The sequence below is a fragment of the Triticum aestivum genome, chromosome 7B, assembly GCF_018294505.1.
Source record: "Triticum aestivum cultivar Chinese Spring chromosome 7B, IWGSC CS RefSeq v2.1, whole genome shotgun sequence".
NCBI classification, from domain to species: domain Eukaryota; kingdom Viridiplantae; phylum Streptophyta; class Magnoliopsida; order Poales; family Poaceae; genus Triticum; species Triticum aestivum.
Genome location: NC_057813.1, coordinates 653,721,950 through 653,740,810, shown reverse-complemented (window position 1 = coordinate 653,740,810; position 18,861 = coordinate 653,721,950). Strand labels below are relative to the sequence as shown.

Genomic DNA, 18,861 nt, shown 5'->3' with positions numbered 1-18,861 from the left:
GATTCGAACAGACTTAAGCATCGCTACGGGTGAGAAAGTCTCATCGTAGTCAACCCCTTGAACTTGTCGAAAACCTTTCGCAACAAGTCATGCTTTATAGACAGTTACATTACCGTCAGCGTCAGTCTTCTTCTTAAATATCCATTTATTCTCAATGGCTTGCCGATCATCGGGCAAGTCAACCAACGTCCATACTTTGTTTTCATACATGGATCCCATCTCAGATTTCATGGCTTCTAGCCATTTTGCGGAATCTGGGCTCATCATCACTTCCTCATAGTTCGTAGGTTCATCATGGTCAAGTAACATGACTTCCAGAATAGGATTACCGTACCACTCTGGTGCAGATTTTATTCTGGTAGACCTACGAGGTTCAGTAGAAACTTGATCTGAAGTTTCATGATAAATATCATTATCTTCCTCACTAATTGGTGTAGATGTCACAGGAACTGATTTCTGTGATGAACTACTTTCCAATGAGGGAGCAGACATAGTTATCTCATCAAGTTCTACTTTCCTCCCACTCACTTCTTTCGAGAGAAACTCTTTTTCTAGAAAGGATCCATTCTTAGCAACGAATGTCTTGACTTCGGATCTGTGATAGAAGGTGTACCCAACAGTCTCTTTTGGGTATCCTATGAAGACACATTTCTCCGATTTGGGTTCGAGCTTATCTGGTTGAAGTTTCTTCACATAAGCATCGCAGCCCCAAACTTTAAGAAACGACAACTTTGGTTTCTTGCCAAACCATAGTTCATAAGGTGTCGTCTCAACGGATTTTGATGGTGCCCTATTCAATGTGAATGCAGCCGTCTCTAAAGCATAACCCCAAAACGATAGCGGTAAATCAGTAAGAGACATCATAGATCGCACCATATCTAGTAAAGTACGATTACGATGTTCGGACACACCATTACGTTGTGGTGTTCCGGGTGGCGTGAGTTGTGAAACTATTCCGCATTGTTTCAAATGTAAACCAAACTCGTAACTCAAATGTTCTCCTCCACGATCAGATCGTAGAAACTTAATTTTCTTGTTATGATGATTTTCCACTTCACTCTGAAATTCTTTGAACTTTTCAAATGTTTCAGACTTGTGTTTCATTAAGTAGATATACCCATATCTGCTCAAATCATCTGTGAAGGTGAGAAAATAACGATATCCGCCACGAGCTTCAATATTCATCGGTCCACATACATCTGTATGTATGATTTCCAACAAATTTGTTGCTCTCTCCATAGTACCGGAGAACAGTGTTTTAGTCATCTTGCCCATGAGGCATGGTTCGCAAGTACCAAGTGATTCATAATCAAGTGATTCCAAAAGTCCATCAGTATGGAGTTTCTTCATGCGCTTTACACCGATATGACCTAAACGGCAGTGCCACAAATAAGTTGCACTATCATTATCAACTCTGCATCTTTTGGTTTGGACATTATGAATATGTGTATCACTAATATCGAGATTTAATAAAAATAGACCACTCTTCAAGGGTGCATGACCATAAAAGATATTACTCATATAAATAGAACAACCATTATTCTCTGATTTAAATGAATAACCGTCTCGCATCAAACAAGATCCAGATATAATGTTCATGCTCAACGCTGGCACCAAATAACAATTATTTAGGTCTAAGACTAATCCCGAAGGTAGATGTAGAGGTAGCGTGCCGACCGCGATCACATCGACTTTGGAACCGTTTCCCACGCGCATCGTCACCTCGTCCTTGGCCAGTGCTCGCTTATTCCGTAGTCCCTGTTTCGAGTTGCAAATATTAGCAACAGAACCAGTATCAAATACCCAGGTGCTACTACGAGCTCTAGTTAGGTACACATCAATAACATGTATATCACATATACCTTTGTTCACTTTGCCATCCTTCTTATCCGCCAAATACTTGGGGCAGTTCCGCTTCCAGTGACCAGTTTGCTTGCAGTAGAAGCACTCAGTTCAGGCTTAGGTCCAGACTTGGGTTTCTTCTCTTAAGCAGCAACTTGCTTGCTGTTCTTCTTGAAGTTCCCCTTCTTCTTCCCTTTGCCCTTTTTCTTGAAACTAGTGGTCTTGTTGACCATCAACACTTGATGCTCCTTCTTGATTTCTACCTCCGTAGCCTTTAGCATTGCGAAGAGCTCGGGAATTGTCTTGTTCATCCCTTGCATATTATAGTTCATCACGAAGCTCTTGTAGCTTGGTGGCAGTGATTGGAGAATTCTGTCAATGACGCTATCATCCGGAAGATTAACTCCCAGTTGAATCAAGTGATTATTATACCCAGACATTTTGAGTATATGCTCACTAACAGAACTATTCTCCTCCATCTTGCAGCTGTAGAACTTATTGGAGACTTCATATCTCTCAATCTGGGCATTTTCTTGAAATATTAACTTCAACTCCTGGAACATCTCATATGCTCCATGATGTTCAAAACGTCGTTGAAGACCCGGTTCTAAGCCGTAAAGCATGGCACACTGAACTATAGAGTAGTCATCAGCTTTGCTCTGCCAGACGTTCATAACATCTGGTGTTGCTCCTGCAGCAGGCCTGGCACCCAGCGGTGCTTCCAGGACGTAATTCTTCTGTGCAGCAATGAGGATAATCCTCAAGTTACGGAAACAGTCCGTGTAATTGCTACCATCATCTTTCAACTTTGCTTTCTCAAGGAACGCATTAAAATTCAACGGAACAACAGCACGAGCCATCTATCTACAACAAACATAGACAAGCAAAATACTATCAGGTACTAAGTTCATGATAAATTTAAGTTCAATTAATCATATTACTTAAGAACTCCCACTTAGATAGATATCTCTCTAGTCCTCTAAGTGATTACGTGATCCAAATCAACTAAACCATAACCGATCATCACGTGAGATGGAGTAGTTTTCAATGGTGAACATCACTATGTTGATCATATCTACTATATGATTCACGCTCGACCTTTCGGTCTCTGTGTTCCGAGGCCATATCTGCATATGCTAGGCTCGTCAAGTATAACCTGAATATTCTGCGTGTGCAAAACTGGCTTGCACCCGTTGTAGATGGACGTAGAGCTTATCACACCCGATCATCACGTGGTGTCTGGGCACGACGAACTTTGGCAACGGTGCATATTCAGGGAGAACACTTCTTGATAATTTTAGTGAGAGATCATCTTAAAATGCTACCGTCAATCAAAGAAAGATAAGATGCATAAAGGATAAACATCACATGCAATCAATATAAGTGATATGATATGGCCATCATCATCTTGTGCTTGTGATCTCCATCTCCGAAGCACCGTCGTGATCACCATCGTCACCGGCGCGACACCTTGATCTCCATCGTAGCATCGTTGTCGTTTACGCCATCTATTGCTTCTACGACTATCGCTACCGCTTAGTGATAAAGTAAAGCAATTACAGGGCGTTTGCATTTCATACAATAAAGCGACAACCATATGGCTCCTGCCAGTTGCCGATAACTTCGGTTACAAAACATGATCATCTCATACAATAAATATAGCATCACGTCTTGACCATATCACATCACAACATGCCCTGCAAAAACAAGTTAGACGTCCTCTACTTTGTTGTTGCAAGTTTTACGTGGCTACTATGGGCTTAGCAAGAACCGTTCTTACCTACGCATCAAAACCACAACGATAGTTCGTCAAGTTAGTGTTGTTTTAACCTTCGCAAGGACCGGGCGTATCCACACTCGGTTCAACTAAAGTTGGAGAAACTGACACCCGCCAGCCACCTGTGTGCAAAGCACGTCGGTAGAACCAGTCTCGCGTAAGCGTACGCGTAATGTCGGTCCGGGCCGCTTCATCCAACAATACCGCCGAACCAAAGTATGACATGCTGGTAAGCAGTATGACTTGTATCGCCCACAACTCATTTGTGTTCTACTCGTGCATATAACATCAACGCATAAAACCTAGGCTCGGATGCCACTGTTGGGTAACGTAGTAATTTCAAAAAAAATTCCTACGCACATGCAAGATCATGGTGATGGCATAGCAACGAGAGAGGAGAGTATTGTCCACGTACCCTCGTAGACCGTAAGCGGAAGCGTTATCACAACGTGGTTGATGTAGTCGTACGTCTTCACGACTCGACCGATCCAAGCACCGAACGTACGACACCTCCGTGTTCAGCACACGTTCAGCTCGATGACGTTCCCCGGGCTCCAATCCAGCAAAGCGTCGGGGATGAGTTCCGTCAGCACGACGGCGCGGTGATGATGATGAAATTCTACCGGCACAGGGCTTCGCCTAAACTCCGCGACGATATGACCGAGGTGGAATATGGTGGAGGGGGGCACCGCACACTGCTAAGGAACGATCCGTAGATCAACTTGTGTGTCCTAGGGTGCCCCCCTGCCCCCGTATATAAAGGAGCAAGGGGGGAGGCCAGCCGGCCCCTTGGGGCGCGCCAAGGAGGAGGAGTCCTCCTCCTAGTAGGAGTAGGACTCCCCCTTTCCTACTCCTACTAGTAGGGGGAAAGGAAGGGGGAGAGGGGGAAGGAAAGAGGGGGGCGCCGCCCCCCCCCCCCTCCTAGTCCAATTCGGACCAGAGGGAGAGGAGGCGCGCTGCCCACCCTGGCCGCCCCTCTCTCTTCCCACCAAGGCCCATGTGGCCCATTAACTCTCCCCGGGGGGGTTCCGGTAACCCTCCGGCACTCCGGTTTTCTCCGAAATCACCCGGAACACTTCCGGTGTCCGAATATAGTCGTCCAATATATCAATCTTTATGTCTCGACCATTTCGAGACTCCTCGTCATGTCCGTGATCACATCCGGGACTCCGAACAAACTTCGGTACATCAAAACTTATAAACTCATAATAAAACTGTCATCGTAACGTTAAGCGTGCGGACCCTACGGGTTCGAGAACTATGTAGACATGACCTAGAACTATTCTCGGTCAATAACCAATAGTGGAACCTGGATGTTCATATTGGTTCCTACATATTCCACGAAGATCTTTATCGGTCAAACCGCATAACAACATACGTTGTTCCCTTTGTCATCGGTATGTTACTTGCCCGAGATTCGATCGTCGGTATCCAATACCTAGTTCAATCTTGTTACCGGCAAGTCTCTTTACTCATTCCGTAATACATCATTTCATAACTAACTCATTAGTTACAATGCTTGCAAGGCTTAAGTGATGAGTATTACCAAGATGGCCCAGAGATACCTCTCCGACAATCGGAGTGACAAAACCTAATCTTGAATTATGCCAACTCAACATGTAACTTTGGAGACACCTGTAGAGTACCTTTATAATCAACCAATTACGTTGTGACGTTTGGTAGCACACAAAGTGTTCCTCCGGAAAACGGGAGTTGCACAATCTCATAGTTGTAGGAACTTTGTATAAGTCATGAAGAAAGCAATAGCAACATACTAAACGATCAAGTGCTAAGCTAACGGAATGGGTCAAGTCAATCACAACATTCTCCTAATGATGTGATCCCATTAATCAAATGACAACACATGTCTATGATTAGGAAACATAACCATCTTTGATTAATGAGCTAGTCAAGTAGAGGCATACTAGTGACACTATGTTTGTCTATGTATTCACACATGTATCATGTTTTCGGTTAATACAATTCTAGCATGAATAATAAACATTTATCATGATATGAGGAAATAAATGATAACTTTATTATTACCTCTAGGGCATATTTCCTTCATATTGATGCTAATTTGCTTCTTATCCAGCTCAAAAAGTTGAGCCCCAAGATCACAAGACTTCTGCAGTCAACAAAAAGGATATGTCAGTCGACAGAAACAAAAGTTAACCTCAGTATAGTTGTTCTAAGACTACCGCCGAATCAAACATTTAACAGTAGTCTAGGGGACTACACCCAGTGGGTGCACTTGGCATGTCCCCACTGGTCCGGGTCTTACACTCGGCATGGTCTGCCCAGCAGGAGTAAAAAAAGGTGATTTTAAGACCCCAGTCAACTGCCAGCAGTCGACCACGGTCTCGGGGACTAGCACCCAGTGGGTGCACTATGCGTGCCCCCACTGGTTCAGAAAAACACTCGACTCAACCTCGTCGACCCAAGCAGAAAAGCTATTTCCGTTTGGCTACAGGAAAACACCACAGTGGGTGGTTGGATGCGGAATGCAGACTCATAGATGCACATAAAAGGTTCCAAAGCGATCATCCAAGGACATCATATGGGCAGTAAAGTGACGGTTGCAACTATCACTACTCAAAAGATCAGTCAGAAATCAACTAACCTTGACGTTTGCCTGCAGAGCAGTAGTGGCGTTGTAAGCAACCTGCCTGGCCTCATGCACCACTTTCATCTGCTCCATAATGAGGTTCACTTGGAGAAGAGCTTCCCGGGCAGCACTCGACGGATGGTCCAGAGTCTGGTATGCAGTGAAGAGGGATGACGGCAATGCAGTCGGAGCAGCTGCAGGATCGGATGCGTGGAGTTGTACCGGAGCGGCAGGGGCCTGAGTAGTCGACCCTGATGGACGGTCGGTCAACAGCGGATTGGCGAAAGTGACGCTGGTCCGAGTAGATCTCCGGATCGCTCGACCACCGACTCAGGCACTTGTCCTTCAGCCGCCCTCCCGCTCGAGCTCATGCCCTTCCTTCTCCTCTCCCTCAGAGGCACTTCTTCGTCTTCATCGTCCGGAAGGGTAATGACGTCTCGCAGGGCTGCAACACAGACAATCCCAAGGGTTCAACCGACCAGTGAATCAGTCGGCAGATCAAATTCAAATTGGAAAGGGCTTACTGGCTCTGGAAGTAACCACGTCATCAGCCTCCTCATCCCCTGGGGCCTTGTCAACATCCATGTTAGTCACAGAAGTCATGGGGCTGAAAAAAGTTCATAATCCACTCGGTCAAAACAGGAGTATCAGTCGGATGAAGAAAACGCAGAAAGATCGAGTGCTCACCCAGCGGCGACAGGAACGTCCATCTTGATCCTGGGCAAGGTTTTCTGAGCCTTCGAGGGCACGACCTTGGGCTGCTTGGCGACCTTCTCCATCGGCTCCGGAGTCGACGTCCGAGTGCGTTTCTGCGCCTAGGTGCTGGGAGCCGTGGTCTTGTCGTGCTCGCCCACTGGATCATGAAGAAGTTTGGATCGACGCTCCAAGCGTGGCGGCGAGTCGACCCCCTCGTCGCTCTCCTCCTCATCATCATCCTCCGGAGACTGCCAGTTGCCGCTCTCATCCGCGCTATCCTCCCCCTCCTGGTCCTGCTCCAGAATTTTCTCTCCGTTGGGCATGGAGTACATCTCGGTATAAATCTACAAAACAAAGAGTCGAGCGAATTCAGTCGGATTCAAAGACAGATGCAAGATGCACAGGAAAACAGTCGGTAGCAAAATTCAAACCGTGTTTGGTTGATTGCTGTTGCTGAATGGAGCGACCCTCCTGGCTACCCTGGGGTTGTCCTTGTTTCCTGTAATGCTCTTCAACCACATGGCCACCGTTTTGGCCGGGACCTCCTCCGGGTGGACCCGAGCTGTGTCGTTGGTGCCAGAGTACATCCACATCGGGTGGTCTCGAGCCTGAAGTGGCTGGATGCGCCGACTGAGAAACACCTCCAGTAAATCCATGCCAGTCACGCCCTGATTGATCAGCTGAACCACCCTCTCGACCAGCAAGTTTGTTTCCACCTTCTCTTCAGCGGTCACTTTCAGCAGGGAAGGGGTCTGAACACGATCGAAGGTAAAAGGGGGAAGTCCAGTCGACTGGCGTGGAGTGGCGACGCCATGGCAGTAGAACCAGGTCGACTGCCAGCCCCTGACCGACTCAGGAAGGGTCATGGAAGGGAAAGAGCTCCTTTTCCTCTTCTGGATGCCCAAACCCCCACACATCTGGATAACGTGTGTTTTCTCGTCACTCGTGTTTGCTTTCTTCACCGACTGAGAGCGGATAGTGAAAATGTGCTTGAAAAGGCCCCAGTGCGGTCGACAACCAAGAAAACTCTCGCACATGGACACAAACGCGGCAAGGTATGTGATGGTGTTGGGGCCCCGAAGAAGTTCAAAAAACCCCGGAAAAAGGGTGTGGAGGAAGCGAGAAACTGCGGTCGATGTGGGTGGCGAGCAGAACGCACTCACCCAATCGCGGCTGCGGCTCCGTCTCCCCCTCCGGCAACCATGCATCACCATTGGCGATCAGTCCGGACTCAGCTAGCTCGTACAGATCTTCCTGCCGGAGCGAGGATTGGATCCAATCGCCCTGGATCCAACCCGGCGGCAGCGCCGACCGCGACGACGACCCCCGATTCGTCTTCTTGCCTTTCACCGCTCCCGTCGCCTTCTTCGCGCGTTCCAGCGCCGCCGTCTTGTCCTTCACCATGGTGGCGGAGCGGCAGCGTCGAGAGCGGAGGAGCCGAATGCGGTGGAGAAGCAGAGGAGAAGGGGGGAGAATGGACGCGCACAGTGCAGGCGCCTCAGCCCCGTCGCCTTTTAAAGGCCCACTTCCGAGTGGCTGATGCGTGGGCCCAGGCGATCCTGTCAAATCCCGCAACAGTAGCATGTTGGGTACGTGGCGAAAAAGGTGGTGCGGGGATCGAGGCGCTCCTGTCTATCCAACCCGCTTACCACGACACGCTCCGTCCCGCGCGCTTCCCCGAAATTTCGGATCTCGTCAAATCGGGATACGCCATAACCAATTGCGCCAAAGATTCCGCATCAAAAAACAACACTTGATGAATGGTGTTATGAATTCACTCGGCAATTTCTGAATCGATCAAGCGACTGAAACGAAGCCGAAGTTTCAACATGAGACTCCCGTTCAATGCAAGTACTTGCGAAGCACAAGGGTCGAAGCAAGATCAACTTCAACCTTCTTTCCACTCGGACCTCAATCCATTCGGGGGCTAATGATGAGGATATAGACCTAGGGTAGGGTCATAGGCCTGACCTATATACCCTACCCAAGGTCACTACCCTAGAAGCAAAGAAGCTCAAGAGACAACAGGGAGCGCCCAATGAAGACGTTGAGTGCAATCCACTCGACCAGTCATATCACTCGGGTACCCCTCCTTCTTGAGTCCACTCGACCATACAAGAAACCACTCGACCAGTGAAGACCAGGAGTCACATAGAATAGCAACGGTCAAGCATTCACTCTGTAGTCTTCAAAGGCATTAGTAACACTTTATAGCTGGCGTTATCAGTAACGCCCTCTCTTTATGTACATTGAACTCTCTGTAACGGGGGATGGCTGGGGTCCTGACACACTCTATATAAGCCACCCCCTCCTCTGGGACAAGGGTTCGCATCCCCTGTAATACACACACGCATACTATAATCTAGTCGACCGCCTCCGGGCACCGAGACGTGGGGCTTTTACCTCCTCCGAGAGGGGCCTGAACTCGTAAACACTTGCGTACAACCTCACCGTAGCTAGGACCTTGCCTCCTCATGCGTATCCCCTACTCTTACTGTCAGTCTTAGTACCACGACACCGCATGAAGGGCAATGAGAGCCGCGACGACGCCTTCAAGAAGGGAACGATCTTCGCCGACGCCGGTACCTCTGAAGATAGAACATGTTTTCACCTCGGCCAACACTTACGACCACCGAACGCCACACCCCGCAACCACGCCGCCCACACAGCCATGGAGACCGGGCAACACCAAGGCACGGGCTCTGCCCAAGAGCATCGCGCGACCACCACCAGGGCCGCCGCCCCGGCATCCAAGACCTTGACACCACCTCACCCGAGACCCGCCGCACCCCAATGAAAGAGACGAGCGGAAAGGTCCCACCTTTCACACCCCCTGAGCGACCCCCAGCGTCGAGACCCAATAGGCCTGCCAGAACTCGCATCCTCCGACCCGCCCTGCTGCCCCGAGCGCGAGACAAGCTCGGTCCTGCATCACCGAGAGGGGGACGAGGTCAGTCCTGCTGCACCGTGCGCGAGACGAGTTTGGTCTTGTTGCACCGTGTGCGAGACGAGCTCGGTCCTGCAGCACCGGGCGCGAGACGAACAGTGGACCGCGGTTGGGAGGGGACCAGCCCTTTGATGGGAGTAGCGCCCAGACGATGATGAGATCAAGGGAAGGTCGAAACGGTCCGCCCGCAGACGAACCGATGCCGGAGAAAAAGCCGGTCGTCGCCACGAGCAGAGCCGCCGAGCCACCGTGTAGCGGCCGCCACCAGGAGCTCACCGTCCATGCGCCGGACCTCCCCGCGCCGCCGCCCGTGGCCGGAGCAACAACCACGCCAGGCTGCTGCCCAACCCGCGCCGCCCGCCCGGATCCCGGCACCAGCTCCAGGACGAGCACGCCGCCACCCGCCCCCGCAGCCACGTAGCAGCCATCCCACCTACATGGAGAGACACAAGGGGATCTCCAGGAGCGGCAGGAGACTTCAACTATGAAGCCGCTGCTCCCGGCGGAGGCCCAGCGGGCGTGGCGTACTCTGCCGCGGCTCCCATGGGCCATGGCACAGCCTACTAACCCACAAGGCGGAGAATGCAAAGACGGGCATGCGTGCATCGCTACAGGTAAACCGATCAGGTAAACATTAATTTATTTGTCTTCTTGTTGGATACACACATGAAGAATAGATCAATCGTGTGAAGAGAAACATGGCAGGCGGTACCAGCGCAGCGGCGTGGCCAAAGGCACAGCATGGCTGAGGAGCAACGACGTGCTCCATGGTTGCCTGCTCGCAGTGTACATTGGTGACGACCGGATCACAAGGCCTCGTCGCCAGCGTCGAACAATTGTTAATCCGACGTGGACAGTGTTTGATGTTCATAGTAATTGCAGATTTCCCTCTATCGAAGTCACAGTACGGCGTCAACTGAACACAACAAACAATTGAATGAAGCAATCCAAAGCATCTCCAGGTTCAACATTCTCAGCTTTGCAAAATTACAGATATAGGTAAATATGTGTTCAAGACTTTCATCATTCCGACCCGAAAAACCAATACATAAGCGATAAGCCCACATAGTTCAAGTGTCTTGAGGCACAGAGCAGAAAGGGAAAAAAAAAGGAGAAAAGAAACTATGGTAAAGTAAAAATTTCCCGGCGCTTCAGGCTATCTTGAATTGCGTCTTCAACCTGGTGATAAGCTGCCAATTTTCAGCGCTCATTTCATCCTGTAAAAAGTGCATTCGGAAGTGTTAGAGAGCCTATAAAAAGGAGTAAAAAAAACTAGGTAAAATAAAAATCTCCAAGCGCTTTCGGCTATAATGAACCATGGTGGCATGGTGAGCGTCCTTACCCGAAAGCACTCTTTGAGTACATCAATGGATCTCCTCGAGATCTCGCTGACCAGCTCATTGCTAGAATCAAAATGGCGCCCATAACACCGGGATTTCTCCTGAGGGCTGTCACCGCTTATCTGGCAGAGGTGATGACAACTGTTATAAGCTTTTTCAACTTTCAATTTGCAATTGTCACAACTACAATCATGCTTATGTATGCGCTAACACGTACCTTTATGGCCACAACTCCATTCCTGGCCGAGAAAATCTGATTGCCATTGGATGTTTGCATGGAGGAGATCCTTCCGAGGCTATGAACTATTATATTCTTGCTTTTATCCTTGCTCTGGGTGAAGACACATATCGGGGTTCCCACCTGAAACACAGTCAAGACACCAATTACTAACGTCAGCAATAAGATCAAATCATTTTGAATCGATGATACACTTGACAACACCAAGTAAAAGATGTACCTTGACGACACCTTCCACAACTTCAACGTCGCAAACAATTGGATCCTTGCTATGGTAGACACGGTTTGGCAGAATCTTCAGGGTGCATGGGAAAACTGCCTCAGCTGCAAATTGCATTTTCTTCGCTTCCTTCAATCCCTTAATGTGCTCAGTATAGATGTTGACGAGCCTATATACCGTATCAGCAGTAATAATCTTCAACCCTGATTCAGCTGCAAGGGCACTAGCCTCAGGCATCACTTTGACGTCAAAGGCCAAGATGACCGCATACTCTTCTTTCCGCTTCAGCATGGCACTTGCCTTCATGACATCCTGCTTGTAGACGGGTCCTAAGTTCCAAGCATAAACAGGAATGTCCACACTACTGCTCTTCAAGTGCGCAATGATAGCTTCCAAGGTTCCAACACTAGAAGCTTGCACATAGATGCCCTCCTTGGAAGTCACGATACTACTAACTTCTTGAGTTGTTGTTCCCTTCTCGTTCTCATCTGTCGTGCTAATGGCCATATCAATCTCTTGCATTGCAGCTGCTTCAGCTTGTCGCAAATCATCCCCTGGCTTCACTACAATGAGGGAAGTGCCAGCCATTGTATATTGAAGTCCCTGAAGAAACAAAATTGAGCAATGAGTTGTTTGACAATGGATTCCATAACTCATGACAATGGAAATAAAACTTACCCGTGCCACAATTTTTACCCCCTGCGCAGCTCTGACCTCCTTGTGATGCTTATATGCACCCTGGAAGAACAGAAATGATGATACATTAGGTACAACATCTGAAATTATTGTGAAATTGGTCTCAGAAATTCTATTAGTATTGAGTTTGCCATGTCCCAGTCAAAAATCAAAATCTAAAACAGAGTACACAGGCTCCATGAACTTTAAGGAAACTACTCCCTCTGTAAGCTAACATAAGACGTAGTAAAACGTCTCATATTAGTTTACAGAGGGAGGATTAAATATGCCAGCAAACAAGACTTGGTAAATTCAACCCAAAATTCATCTTGGGTTACAACTTCAAATGTTTATGCTCCAATGTAGCCTATGTAGGGTAGGGCATACAACAGTGTTCTGGACAAGAGAATACTCGAATGAAACGTGATAATTATGGTCCCAGCAAGATAGCACAAGACCAATTCAGAATATTAAAGGGACCAGTTGTGAGCAATCAAAAATATATCTTGGTTGTCAGAAGCAAATTGTTTACGGTTCTTCAAATTTTAGAAAATATTATGATTAGATGCGGTGGGGAACTTAAGAAATTGTAATAACATATGCGATGAACAACCATCTGATCAAAAGACATCTAAATACGCATTAGCAAATATGTGATGTTCAATCAAGGGTTTATCCCAAGTCCTCATTGGTATAGTCATAGATCTTTCAAATGTAATCCCTAATAATAGAATATGGGCACAATTCCCCAATTATATCCATCAGTCACACATGTACACTTCATTCCAGTGTAAAATCTGATGGCTACAAATGGTATAAAGAGTCCAGGTTTATGCATGACAACTAAAATAAGAGGGACCTTTGCAAACAAGGAGTGAGGATTTGGGACAGAACTGCAGGCAAATAAATAAGAGGCACCTTTGCCATCTTATTATATGGATTTGGGAGTGGTATATTTTGACTGCTAAAATTCATGCTTTGACCAACCATTACTTCAATAATATATAGGTAATAAAATTGGTATCATTAGATTCGTTTTCAAAATTACTTTCTTATGGATGTGGTTTTATGGGCATTATCAAAATAATCTAAAATAAATTTATGCTCAAAGCAGGAGTTTTGACAGTCAAAATATACCCACTGCATAAGACTGGAGGGAGCAGAAATGAGGAATTGGGACAGGATAGCAAAACTAACGCCTATCTGCATTTTAGGTAATCTTGAGTCCTGAATCTGTTAATTAAGGTACTAATTAACAGCATTTCCCCACAAGTTCTAGTACTCCTTAACTTCTGCATATTTCAGGGCCATCGCAGGATTTTAAAAACTCAGGAATAGTGGGGAAAGTAGGAATTATAATGTTATCCCATTAAGAACGGAAATGCATCTCTAGCAAATCAAAATGTTCTTGCCATAAATACCAAAGCCTTCCATTCAAGTTAAAACGTTTAAAGCATTGCATAAATCTGCCTATCTATCACCAAAAAACTAACAAGAAAAATATGAATGCACAGACGAAAAAAAGTGTGGACTCACCTTAGCTTTGAGTTCTTTCATTGGATGAGGGGTCAACAAGTCTCTAATAATGGTTGTAACAGGCCCCTAAAGATGGAAAGGTTAAGGTGAGAAATGAAATCGTTGAGGAAACATTCAAGGTAACATGTAAATCTCAGATTTCAGAAACTTATATACCTGTTTAGTGCAAACAATTACTTGATCCCCTTGGTGCAGCACACCATTAATCAGTACTACGTCAACAGTAGTTCCTAAATCTTTATGTTCATTGACTTCTAGTACTGTACACTGAACAAACATATGTGGAGAAGAATGTCACATTAAGAATACATTAGGTTAATGACTAACTTCATTAGAGAGAGTGATGGATTACGAACGAACCTCTACTGTATCGTCATAGGCCAGCTTATCTGTAATTATGCCAGGCAGCCACCGCACCAGTAGCAGTAGAAGATCTGGGACACCTTCACCGCTGGAGGATATTACAGTAAAAGTTGGTCAGAGGCTAAAATTGCAGATAACACATGAGAAACTGAAACTTAGAACATAAGCAACAAAGTATATAGCTGCCACACCTTTCTGCACTGGTCGGGACAATGTTAACCACTTTTTTCTTCTTATTATTTTCATAGTATGGTGCAGTGTTGAAGCCATTTTCCTTAAACTCTGTTACAACCTGTTTACAAAAAATCAAATCATCAGAAAATTTCAAAGAAACCATCTGTAATTCGATGCAAATTTGGCATTATACCAAAGAAATGCACAGAACTCACGGGAAAATACCTTAGTTAACCTCCATTTATATTCACTTTTGACGTCGTCAGATTGCTTCTTGAGTGCCTCAACTATTGGTGCATTGGTACATTCCTTCCACCCATAGAGGCGATCAACCTTGTTCAAGGCGACAATGAAGCTCACATTGTGCCGTCTCAAAAGATGAAGGGATTCAATCGTCTGCTTCTCAAGCCCCTGCGTAATATCGACTACAACCACGGCAATGTCACACATACTCAATCCCCTTGAACGCATTTTACTAAAGGACTCATGGCCAGGGGTGTCAATCACGAGCAAACCAGGAACTTTGATGGCGGTTTCAGCTTTTAAACTCGTCCTGTCCCTGATGTTTTCAGCCGGTATGTAGGTGGCGCCAATCTGCTGTGTGATGCCCCCGGCCTCCCGCTCCTGGACATGGGTGCCCCGGATGCAATCCAGGAGCTTCGTCTTTCCGGCATCCACGTGCCCAAGGATGCAGCATATCGGTGCTCGAAGCTCCTTTTCATCTCCATCCACATCCTGAGCGTCGAAGATATCCTCCACAATCTCATTGCCTGCATCATTGGCTGCATTAACGACCGGAGCAGCGGAGGCCACATGCTTCCCTTTGGTTTCCTCTTCTTCAGAAGAGTGAGAATTGCCAGCAGCAGACATGACATCAAATTCATCCAGGCTCTTGCAATCCCAAGCATCCTCATCATCCTCATCCTCATCCTCATCGCCGATTGCTGCTCTGTCCTCTTCCAACGATCCATTGCTTGATCCCTCCCCCAATTTGAGTGCCTCATTGATGGTGGCGCTGTTTTCCTCTTCTTGCGAAACACTGCTCAAGCCCTGGCCTCCTCCCCCATCGGCTTCAGATTCGACAGTCTTGGGCTTCAATGTAGGTCTCCTGGATTGATACACCGGCCGCTTCTTCGGGCCATCGTCGACACCAACAGCACCGCCGCCCTCAACAACGGCGGAGGTGATGCCGAGCCGCCTGCGCGCCTCCTCCGCGCGGCGGCCCTCCTCCCGCTTCCGCTCCTCCAGCCGCCTCCGTTGCCTATCCTCCTCCCTCCGCTTCAGCTCCTGCTCCCTCAGCTTCCTCCTCTCCTCCTCCTCCTCCTCATCCCGCCGCCTCCTGGCCTCCTCCGCCTGCGCCTGCAGCTCCTGCTCCCGCGCCCTGCGCTCCTCCTCCTCCTTCTGACGGGCAAGCCCCTCCCGCAGCGCCCGGAGGCTCATACCCCCGGGGCCGCTAGCCACCTTCTTCGCGCCGGCGGCGGTGGCGCGGGACGGGCCCGCGGTCTTCCTCGACGACATGGGGGTACGATCGGTGACGGTGCCGGCGGTCCAGGTTGGCGGGGCTGCTGCTCATACGGCGGAGAAGACACCCGCGGCGGCGTTGGCGGCGGCGGAAACCCTAGCGTCGTACGGGAGCCGGGAGATCGGATCGCGGCGGCGGCGGCGGTGGGCGACGAGGGCTGAGGAATACCTGGGGCACGGGGACGGGGTGGCTTTGATGGGAAGGTGTTCGCGTGGCGTGCGTGTCTAGATATATGGGGGCCCCGGTTGCAGAGACCGTGGCCGGCAAAGGCTCCTGCGGACACGCGCGCGGGGATACGTCGCGGACACGTTTGCAAATTCCAGTTGTTCTTTTGCGGGCAAACATGTTTGAGTTTGAATTTGAACCGAAGTCTGCAAATTACGGAAACAAATTCTGCAACAAAAACCGTTTGGTTCGTTTGGGTCTAGGACTCTAGGTCGAATTTTCTTATCTAGCACGTGTTCACCTAGCTAGCCTTGTTGTGTCTTTTCTTTCCTAAAAAAAAAGAAACCTTTGGTTTAGGGAAAGTTTTCCTTCGCGTAAACTTTTGGCATGATGTCAACACTCCATTAGCCATTTGATATGCTTATTATTGTGATAAGTATATATCAGTCATTGCCTTTTTAGGATCATGTAAACTCTATCCACCAAAACATGTGAGAAATGAACGAAATAATAGTTAAAACATTGTGATCCTTTGGATTCAGAAAAAAAATTCGCTAATCAAATAATAGTGATCTGCTAACACCCCTTCATAACGTAAGAAATTATATTGCATCCATGGATCAAAATAAGGTCATGGATGGTAATCGATTATATCTGGGGATGAGTCCCATGGCATATGCATCAATAACATGATTGGAGAATATGGATGATGTGCAAACCAATGATCTTGATGGGCGAATGCAAAGCTTTGGCTTAATTGCTTATTAGCTACATTCTTCATTTTTACTGCACTTCTTGTAACACAAGCTTGAACATCATTTTTATTTTGACCACTCCCATTGGGAGCCCATGCCATGTTCTATTTTTCATGTTATTGTGCACTAAGCGTTTGCAATTTATTCTTTTTTCAATACGATAATCCGAGTGGACGCCTCGTCCATGATTCTTTTTCAAGCAATGACAAATTCTATTCTCTTAACTCGCTTTTCTTAGATTTGGCACTTTGATTTTCAACGGTTGGTTGTATCATCTCTTTGCCTTTAGTAGCTAATGGTCATATCTTAATTAGCTTTTTTTTCATTTTACATCAGATTTGAAGTAGCACATTTATGATCATCTTTTTAACACGGTAAACTTGCTTGAACACCTATTTCTTCTCTCTTGAGTTCCAGATCGTTCCCTTATGATTGAAACGGTCTTTAGCATATGATTTTTCATCAAATTTTATCCTCTTGGAGCTACATAATTTTAGAGAGATAGTCTAAAATAAGATGAAAAATATGTCCTTTAATTCATGACTGTCCCATGATGGATATAGAAAATTACCATATGGAGGTAGACATTCGCATTGATGGCCCAAAAGGAGGATATGAAGATGAAAAATTATCCCTCTGCCAATGCAGGTCTTCAAACTTGTGCCTAGGGGGTGATCTTGACTTCTTTGCATTATTTTGCAGATAAGCATTTTTCTCTTCACTCTTCTTTTGAGATTTATCTAAACTGTGAGAAATTTAATTTGGATTTTTTGCGCTTGTGCTTAGTTTAGCCTTTGTTTCTTTTGCTTTTGTTTGCATCGATCTTTGGGTTTTCTTACTGCCCCTGTGCTTCACGTCTTCATTGTAACTTTGATAGAATTCTTGCCCTCATTGAAAGATTGATCACATCGCCCATAATTTTTACCTTCTCATCTTTAAATGAAATCGGCTTGAAGCAGCCAATGCAAAACCCTTTTGCCATCAGGACCAATAGGAAAAGACCACTCAACCATTGGTGTTTCAACAAGTTTTAGTCAACCTTTATCAATGGTCAATTTAACTATTTCACGAAACATATCGCGGCCCTCACAAATTATACGCAGACGAATCATCCAACCTACATTACATTCGTCCTTGAATTGACGGCTTGACATGGTTATCAAGAATTCTAATATAATTATTCTTCAAAAATATATAACGGATATGATCTGCTCAAATCAAAGCTATACATGTCATTCTTTAGTCGATCTAGTTGTGAGAGCGTCTTTGAAACTAAGCACATAAATGGTTCATATTTTACATTCTTTTTCTAACGTCATTGGACAAGGTATTATACTGTTTTTCTAAAGAAACCTTGGCTTTAGAATTCTGAAACAAAAATAGTTAGGATATGCATGTCTCGTTTAAGACCAAATGAAAGCCAAATATGAAACAAACAAAGCTATCCATGTAAAAATAAACTATAAGTAAAACAATGCGGAAAACTTGGGTTGTAATAAATTGTGACTATCGACTTCTCTAAATGACGCAATATGTTGACCGATACAATTTCATTTCTAACAAATAAATTAACTTATTTTCATTGGTCTCTCAAAATTGCTTACGAGGGATTTTCTAATATATGCACCAACAACAAAGTTTGTGACCGAAATTAAAATAAGGTAAATCGCTTACTAGACATACATCTTCATTTAGACATAGTCAACGGAGCTCCGGTGTAGATTCCTCCCGTCTCCTTGGGGAGGCGAGGTTAGGATTTCTCGTGGTTTCAGGTGCTTCAGATCTATTTAAGAATTCAATGACGAAGACTATGGCCCTTGAATGACGATGGCTATGGCTCAAGAGCGTCGGTCCTTAGGGAGACGCGCACAAAAATTTTCCGGCTGTCATCAAGGTCAAGCTGGTTTTGGTAGGAGAGCGGCGACAGTGGCTTGTTCAGGCGGTGGTAGTGGTCTTTTGATGCTCTCAAAATGTCGATGTAATTTTAAATATGTTTGAGATAC

The 18,861-nt window shown here is 46.5% G+C and overlaps 1 protein-coding gene across 1 annotated transcript; it reads right to left on the bottom strand.

Annotated features, from left to right (window-relative positions):
• Positions 1-10,782: 10,782 nt before the first annotated feature.
• LOC123157137 (eukaryotic translation initiation factor 5B) lies at positions 10,783-16,124 on the bottom strand. Its single transcript, XM_044575382.1, has 10 exons — positions 14,642-16,124; positions 14,434-14,534; positions 14,240-14,330; positions 14,036-14,146; positions 13,880-13,945; positions 12,347-12,406; positions 11,669-12,271; positions 11,428-11,571; positions 11,213-11,332; positions 10,783-11,087 (listed from the first exon to the last, which is right to left on the bottom strand). The coding sequence occupies exons 1-10, from the start codon at positions 15,932-15,934 to the stop codon at positions 11,022-11,024; spliced, it is 2,655 nt and encodes an 884-aa protein (XP_044431317.1). The 5' UTR covers positions 15,935-16,124; the 3' UTR covers positions 10,783-11,021.
• Between the last annotated feature and the right edge of the window lie 2,737 nt (positions 16,125-18,861).